Source organism: Bison bison, unplaced genomic scaffold (assembly GCF_000754665.1).
Source record: "Bison bison bison isolate TAMUID 2011002044 unplaced genomic scaffold, Bison_UMD1.0 scf7180017864316, whole genome shotgun sequence".
NCBI lineage: Eukaryota > Metazoa > Chordata > Mammalia > Artiodactyla > Bovidae > Bison > Bison bison.
The window spans coordinates 2,848,241-2,856,984 of record NW_011494888.1 but is presented as its reverse complement, the minus strand read 5'-3'; the positions used below and the strand labels follow the sequence as shown (position 1 = coordinate 2,856,984).

Sequence of the window (8,744 nt, the reverse complement as noted above, 5' to 3'; positions counted from 1 at the left end):
AGGAGAGATGTGCATGGTAGTATACCAGCTTACAAGAACCCAGATCATTACCTGGCTATGTCAGATAGCAAAAGTCAGCTCAGTTACTAATCTTTCAGAAGGAAATTGACCTCTCATATTTTTAAGGGTAAATATCCAAAACGTTCTAATTCTTATTAGCACAATATTCTTTCCTTTGGTCAATTTCAAAAAGGAAGCACTCTGTATTCTGGCTTGGAAAAACACTTCCTGTTTTAGAGTAGGGTCACTTACTCTAAGGAGCAGCATCCCTTTTTTATGGCCTATAAGGTATCACCACTTAAATGGGAGACGGCAGGCATGCTGCTATTCTCAAATTACCACATTGAAACGAAATCTCAAGTCACTCTGCATTTTAAAGTCTACAGGCATACACTCCACTCTGCCCTATGGGGCCGGTGAACTGAAGCCCAGGAGTTACTTAACATCCATTCTAAACACTGAAAAGGTTATTCTCTTAAGAAAACCTCCTCTTAGACCTCTGTGCTGGATTTGCTAGTGATGCACACAGCTGCTGCAGAAGTCATTTTTTAGCCCTCACCAACTACAAGTTTTTCATTCCTTGATCACATTTTGAAAATTTGGTTTCATGTAAGAATCAGGATGTCCAATTTTTCTTAAATGTGCAAAAGAGCTGGTCAAACTGAACCACATTTGTGCATAGCAACGACCTGCTGGATCGGAGCTATTCCACACAGCCTCTGGACTCCAAAGCTGGGGGCCTCAGGTCAGGTATCTCCAGGTGTGTGCTGTCACCTCCCCAGTCCCTGGTGGTGTCACTCCATAACACCTGCTTGACCGCTAGAAGGATGTGAATTGGTGATTCCTGTTTCACCTATTAATCAGTTAATAAAATCCTTTTTCCATGGGTAATAAAGATACATTCTGTCCAAGTTTCACAGGTAAATAAACTCCAAATCAGCTGATTAAATTTCTGTGGTGCCATGAGATAATACTATACACGCAGAGGTAAAGACTCACCTACATTCACAATGGACCCTCTCTGCTGTTTAATCATTGTCTTCAGGGCAGCTCTACAGGTCAGCATGGAGCCCAGGAGGTTAGTATGGAGCTGAGAGAGCATATCTTCAGTATTTGTCCTTACTAAGAGGTTATCCCTACGAAAAAAGCAAAATCAAACCAAAACAATCCCGTGTGATTTAAAAATGGGGCAAGACAAATTAAAAAGTCAAGAAATAGATAATATTTTTTTTCTAAAAGTAGAATATAAGAGCTTTGCCTCTGAGTTAGCCCATTTTAAACTTGATCTGTGAGGAAACATATATAGTCACAACAGTGGTAACCCAGGAAGTACTAACTGGGAAGAAAACAAGAGAGTCATTTGGTTTCTGGTAAAATTCTTTAGCTCAATATGGGTGTTGATTACAATGTTGAAACTAAACTGTACCCTTAATATGTGCACTTCCCAGACATCATATTATACCTGTACCACACACACATATAACTATTCCAATAGCACACGTTTAGTTTAAAAAGGTTTTTTTCCTCTGTAATAAAATAACATTTTGACACGCAAAAAAACTAAACGAAACCCTTATTATAATCTCAATATAAAACAATGAAAAAAGTGTGCAGCTTGACAGACCAAATTTTAAAATACATAACTTTTCTTCCAATTAGAAGTAAAACAAGTTAATATACTAACTCATATTAATCAAAAGAAAATTAGGACGAAAAAAAATTAGAAATGTACTTAAGTTTGTGACCAACCTGTTAATTCCAGCTGCATTTACCAAGAAATTAACGCGACCTAAATTTTTCTCTATCTCTTCAAATGTATTTTGAACATCATGTTCTTTGGCAACATCACAGCTCAATGCCAAATGGTCTCCTACACAACAAAATTAAATTAGAATTACTAATAAAGTATACCTTGGCTGTAAAAATGATTCAGTACACATTCATCAAACACCTACTATGAGCTAGTGTCAGTGAAGTCGCTCAGTCGTGTCCGACTCTTTGCGACCCCATGGACTGTAGCCTACGAGGCTCCTCTGTCCATGGGATTTTCCAGGCAATAGTACTGGAGTGGGTTGCCATTTCCTTCTCCAGGGGATCTTCCCGACCCAGGGATCGAACCTGGGTCTCCCGCATTGTAGACAGACGCTTTACCGTCTGAGCCACCAGGGAAGTCCTATGAACTAGTGTAGTAGTGTCAATTACTCAGTTATGTCCCACTCAGTAGGGTCTGACTCTTTGCAACCTTTTGGGCTGTAGCCCACCAGGCTACTCTGTCCATGGAACTCTCCAGGTAAAAATACTGGAGTGGGTAGCCATTTCCCTTCTCCAGGTGATCTTCCCAACCCAGGGATCCAAACTGGGTCTTCCTGCATTGCAGAGGGATTCTTCACCATCTGAGCCATGGAAGCCTTAGATCTGTTCTATGCAGAACTTGAGATAAAGGATGATTAAGTCCCAGATTCCTGATCTCATGGAGTTCAGTCTAAGAAACTGGATGGAGGAAGGTGGGGAACAAGCAGAAGCAAAGTAATGCAACAGAATGTAAACCTTAAAACACTTTTTTAATCAACAAAAGTCAGGGAGCACCTTTCTCATGTTCATAGCACTTTGTATGAGTCACCTACCAATATTTACAGTTTGACACTGACCCTATGCCATTTAATTCAGCAGTTCTCTCAGTTTTATATTCCTATTTTGTAAACTTGAGACATTCCCAGTGGCTTAGCAGTAAAGAATCTGCCTGCAATAAAGGAGACACAAGAGACACGAGTTCAATCCCAGGGTTGGGAATATCCCCTGGAGAAGGAAATGGCATCCCACTCCAGTATTCTTGCCTGGAAAATTCCATGGACAGGGGAGCCTGGTGCGGCTACTGACCATGGGGTTGCAAAGAGTGGGACAGGACTGAACACGCTTGCATATATAAGCTTAATGTCTAATTCAGTTACATTCTTGTCGAACTGGTTTCTTGGCTTTGAAATAAACTCTAGGGTTTTTCTGTTTAACTATAACACAATCTTATATGGCCATTATTATAGCGTGACTATTAGAAAAGATGAAACAAAGCAGGAAGCTGTTTTTTAAAATGCTCAAATCATGAAAAAAATTTTACTAAAAACTGTTACCTGTTTTGTTAAAGTCCACTTTCTGGAAATGTTTAAATTAAAAAAAAAGAAAATTAAACTTCAAAGAAAGCACTCTTTATTCATTATACCACTTAACACTCTGCCTTTTTTTTTTTTTTTAAGGTAAACAATTCTTTTCTGGCTAACCTTGCGTGGTACATTAACACTAAAATTACCTTCTTAAACCTCTGGAGACTTATGTGAAGTCGGGGCGACGATGCGTAAAGGTGCCCCGACAGTGGACGAGGTGCCCCCGAGCCCAGCCCTCCTAACTCTAGCTGCGAGCTCGATCCTTCACAGCACCCCGTCTCACTACCAGCCAGAGACTGAAATTCGCAAAGCAACTGTGAATCCATTCCTAATACAGGGGGGGATAAAATTTAAGCGGAATCTGCCGGAACAATCTCACTGTCCCTTGGTGAAGGTCATCAGGGCATAAGAGTGCTTCAACGCTGTGGACGCCGGGAAGCGAGCCCACGCACATCCCGTACTAGTGCAGCCGCCAGCGGCCCGAGGCGGCACTCCCTGCGCATGCGCACACGCGCGGGCCTCCTCGCGAGACCCGAGCACGCCTGTGCCGCCCCTCGCCCAGCATGGCGGGGAGAGCGCCCAAGACGGCTTCTTGTACCTACACCGGCCGCGCGAAGAGGGGGTGCGACCCCGGTCGGTACCCACCGCCGAGGTCCCCGGCCGCGGCTCTGGCCCCCTCCAGATTCCGGGCGACGATGGCCAGTCGATAGCCTCTCTGGGCCATCAGGCGGGCCACCGCCCTGCCGATGCCCCGGGAGCCTCCGAACACGGCGCACACCTTGTCCATCTGGGACGCGGAGCCGCAGGCCCGGGGGAAGAGGCTACAAGAGACGGCCCTTCCCAACGGCCTCGTAAATTCACACACCGCGGCGCGCTCAAACTGAATCGCGGGCCTACGGCTCTCGCCGCCGGATTGGAACCAGTACGGGCCCAGAAACCCAGAGCGCCGCGACCGCTAGTCACGTTGGCGCGTCGACGTCAGCGCGCACGTGCTCCGGGCGGCGCGCCCCCGGCGGATGCCAGCGTTGGCCGGCGGGACAGTACAAGGGCCGCACTGCACGCTGGGACTTGTAGTCTTGGTGCAGGCGGAAGGGCGTGGGGCCGTGTTGGGAGAGAAGGGCTCCAGGCTCGGGGGCGGGCTGCCCTGTAGGAAGTGGGCCTTGGGCATCGGGTTACTGGATTCTGGATGTTATGGGTTAAATCAAGGTCGTGCCGACAGGGACTCGGGCATGAGGACCCCGGATATATGCTCCAGGTTGTGTTTGGCTGAGACCCAAAGGAGTGGCACGTGGGTCAGACTCCCAGCAGACCCCAGTCCTCCTGCTGTGGAATTTGATTCCTGTGCCTGCCTGAATATCTTGCATTGCACGCGGATTCTTTACCATCTGAGCCACCAGGGAAGCCCGTCAAACCAAAATTTTGGAGTTTGGAGCAGAACGTTTTATTGCAAGGTTGTAAAAGGGAACAACAAATCTGACCCCATATTGGGTCAGTTGTTTTACTATAACCTTTGTAGTCTATGGTTTCTGCTTTGGGTTAAGAATGTTGCCTATAGCCTAAAATATACAAGGGAGCCCATAATCAAGTCTCTGCCCTTTAAAAGAAGGCAATGGCACCCCACTCCAGTAGTCTTGCCTGGAGAATCCCAGCGACGGGGGAGCCTGGTGGGCTGCCATCTATGGGTCGCATAGCATCGGACACGACTGAAGTGACTTAGCAGCCCTTTAAAAGTTAACGTTTTTCCAACCAAATAGAGATTTAAAAAAAAGTTTTAAAACAGAGAATAACATTTGTCTTGTAGGTTTATAGGGTCTTTGTGATCTGGCCTACTTGGACATCTGTGAGAACATGAAATTCTGCGCCAGGTCTGCAAAACCAGCCATACCTTTAAAAATGCTTTGCTGAAACCCTTCAGCGAGTTTGGGGGTTCCTTGAATACAAGGCACCAGTCTCCTTGCATGGCCCTTCAATAAACCTGTCTCTGCTCCAGACTGTCGACTGTTGGTATCATTGGCCCCACTGTGCATCTAGCACAGGAACTGCGTTCGGTAACAGTTTTGGCAAACGTGTTGTTATGGGCAAAATTTCCTAGGAGGTTTGCTTAGTGTGGAGTTTCCCAGGTGGCTCAGTAAAGATTCCACCTGCCAGTGCAGGAGCCAAAGGATACACAGGTTCACCCTGGAAGGAAATGGCTACCCATTCCAGTATCCTTGCCTGGAGAGTCCCATGGACAGAGGAGCCTGGCGCGCTACAGTCCGTGAGGTCACAAAGAGTCAGACATGACTGAATGATGAATAACACAGGCTGCAGAGTACCTAACCCTGTTCTGACTGGTGGGTGGTGAGATAACACAGTGGTGCTCTAGGTATCTCCATCATCAGCCTCTGGTTCCAAACACTCTGGGGTCCTCATGCTTGCGCTCAGCAGGAAGTCACCATCTAACTGGGTGGGGCCTTAGTTCCTGCAGAACAACTCAGAGACATGTATCATGTTGTTATGCATGTCCTCTGAGCAGGAACCAGGACCCTGCCCCATCGCACGCTATTGTTTCTTTCTGCTTCCCCATCCCTTAACGAGTAACTGTTTGAATCTGCCCTTTGGAACTCAGGAAAGGTCTAGGATGCTGAAAGCCTCTTTCCTACCAACAAGAAATCGGTGACAAGCTTTTATACCTGGAAGGGCCCCACAGGGTCCTGCTCAGTTTCAACTCCCACCTGTCCCTTAATTCTTCATCTTGAGGGGAACAGGTGTTGGACAAGAAAAGGACTAACATTTTGGAGAGAGCGGTCCATCAAAAACTGGACAAATGAACTCAGTTTTAGGTGGACTTGCTTTCACTCCCCGGAAGGAGTGACCGCAGTGGAGGGCACACCCCAGATCCCAATGCCCTCCTGGGAAGGAGTGGGACGCAAGGGTCAGAGCCCATCCTACCTGCCCCTGCCCAGCCCAGGTCCCCGTTCTCCTCAGAGGGCGTTGTTGCAGAGGCAAGTGTGTCCAGTCAGGAACATACAGGAGGAGCTCAAGAAGTTACCCAAGTGAACGGTCTCCTAGATCCAAAACATGAGCCTCAAGCATCCTCATAGTTTCCTGCAATTCTGAAGAGGATGTGCTCAGTGTTCCCCAGGTTAGTAAGATGAAAGCTGAGTTTCATTACCATTCATTACCATTATGCTTGCTACAGTATCATGATAGGAAATGTTTCAGAAAAGTACGCCATGGTCCCCACTGGTAAAAAGTAGATCGGGTGGGGCAACAGGACAAATCCACATGAAACACGAGTGAGCGACCACAATCATGACCTGCAGAAGTATCTTAACAGGAGAGCTCAGAGGAAAGGGAGGTCAATGAAGGAGGAAGAAATGCACAGAGAAGCTAGGTTAGAGGACTGGATGCAGATGAAAGAAGGCAGGGGAAAAGCCAAACAAAACAGAGCTAAGCAAACAGCATCGTTTTTGTCCCACCTAGCCCCAAGAGGGATGTGAAGTGGCCTGCAAAAATACACAGTAAAACTTCAAACCCTTTAGGACAGCTACTATAAAAACAACAAGACTTGGAGAGGATGTAGGGAAACTGAAACGCTTGTGCTCTGCTGATGGGAAGGTAAATTGGTACAGTTGCTCTGGAAAATGGAACGGTAGTTCCTCAAAAGAAAAAAAAGTCTTAAAAAAATAAAAAAAAGTCTTACCACATAATTCAGCAACTCCATCTGAGTAGATGCTGAAAAGAATTGAAAGCAAGGTCTCAAAGCAACATTTGTAACCCCATGTTCATAACAGCATTGCTGAAGTGTAGACGCAACCCAAGTGACCAATGATAGATGATGGATATGTATATGTAGCGTGTGCGTGCACACACACACACACATACACACACACACACTGTAATATTACTAAGCCTGAAAAAGGAACTTGGCAATATGCTACAACTTGGTTAAACCTTAAGGGCTTCCCTGATAGCTCAGTTGGTAAAGAATCTGTCTGCAATGCAGGAAACCCCAGTAAGATCCGCTGGAGAAAGGATAGGCTACCCACTCCAGTATCCTGGCCTGGAGAATTCCACGGGGTCTCAAAGAGTCAGACTTTCACTTTCACTTTTGGTTGAATCTTAAGGCCATTACACTAAACGACATAAGCCAGTCACAAAATGACGAATACTGTATGATTCTACCTATACAGGAGGCACTGAGAGAAGGCAGTATGGTATAGACAGAAAGTAGGATGGCGATCGCCAGAGACTGGGCAGGAGGTCGAAAGAAGAGTTGTTTAGTGGATACGATGTTGCAGTTCTGCAATAGGAGAAGAGTTCAGGAGAGGCGTAATGGTAATGTCTGTTATCATATGGATGTTACATAATACCACTTATCTGTACACTTACAAATGGTTAAGAAAGGAAATTAAATTCTATGTGTGTTTTACCACAATTTTTAAAATTGGGGAAGAAAACAACTCCAGCAATACCAATATTAACATTGACAAGAACACTGGATGCAGTTTAAAGCTTCTTAATGTGGTTACCTTTATCCCTAAAGTCTATAGTAGTAGTGTCAAAATACTGTGATTTAAGAGCACTTTGAATATGTCTCCTCTGAGGAGTTACAACACAAACTTGATACTGGGTTGTTTGCCGTTTTTAGAAATTGCTTTATGATTTAGTATTTAGTTTTGTCTGAAGTGTAAACAACAAAGCAGGCACATTCAGAGAACACGCTTTCATCCTTGCCTCTGTCTCCTGTTCTCTTCCTACCCATATAAAACATTGTTTTCGTTGATTTTTATTTATCCTTCCATTCTTTCCTTTTTAAAATATTAGAAAATGCAGGCTTCTTTCCTGTTTTTCCTTCTTTCTTACACAAAGGTGGGACACGCAACTATGGCTCTTTTCAGAATAAAAATATACTCTGGAAACCATGCCATGGTTTTGTTCACACTTGAATAGTCCTCCATATAGGGATTGTGATTGGCGGAATCCTGAAAATGACCCTCCCTCTCCTACCCCATTCAACCCAATACTCACCTAGGAACCACTGGGAAGGGGATTTGAAGATGTAATTAAACCACAATTCAATTAACCTTAAATATGTGGATGATCTGGGTGAGCCTAGTCTAATCAGGTGATGCTCTTAAAACAGCATTTTCTCTGGCTGATTGCTGAGGAGGAAGTCAAAGACACTAAAAGCCTGCTCAACAGCAAAAAAACCAAACAACTGAAAAATGGGCAGAAGACCTTAATAGACATTTCTCCAAAGAAGACATACAGATATCCAGTAGGCACATAAAGCGATGCTCAGCATCACTAATTCCTAGAGAAATGCAAATCAAAACTACAATGAGGCATCACCTCACACCTGTCAAATTTATGGCCATCATTTAAAAAATCTACAAATAACAAATGCTGAGTGGGAGTGGAGAAAAGGGAACTCTCATGCACTGTTGGTGGGGATGTAAGTTGGTGCAGCCACTATTGAGAAGAATATGGAGGTTCCTCAGAAAACTAAAATTAGAGCTCCCATATGATCCTGCAATCCCACTCCTGGGTGTATATCCACAGAAAATAATAATTTAAAAAGATCCATGCACCCCTATGTTCACA

At 44.9% G+C, this 8,744-nt stretch overlaps 1 protein-coding gene across 3 annotated transcripts in view; it reads right to left on the bottom strand.

Moving 5' to 3' along the window:
- The window catches only part of CBR4 (carbonyl reductase 4), a 22,633-nt gene extending 18,487 nt beyond the window's left edge, over positions 1–4,146 (bottom strand). The window contains exons 1-4 of one of the 3 annotated variants that reach the window (XM_010852789.1): positions 4,066–4,133; positions 3,801–3,960; positions 1,750–1,870; positions 1,000–1,136 (exon numbers count right to left, since the gene is read on the bottom strand). In XM_010852789.1, coding sequence (XP_010851091.1) covers positions 1,000–1,136; positions 1,750–1,870; positions 3,801–3,942 — 400 coding nt within the window. In that variant the 5' untranslated portion in view covers positions 3,943–3,960; positions 4,066–4,133. Of the gene's footprint in view, positions 1–999; positions 1,137–1,749; positions 1,871–3,125; positions 3,148–3,301; positions 3,735–3,800 lie in introns of those variants that run through there. The other 2 variants (XM_010852787.1, XM_010852788.1) reach the window with 2 other exon arrangements.
- Between the last annotated feature and the right edge of the window lie 4,598 nt (positions 4,147–8,744).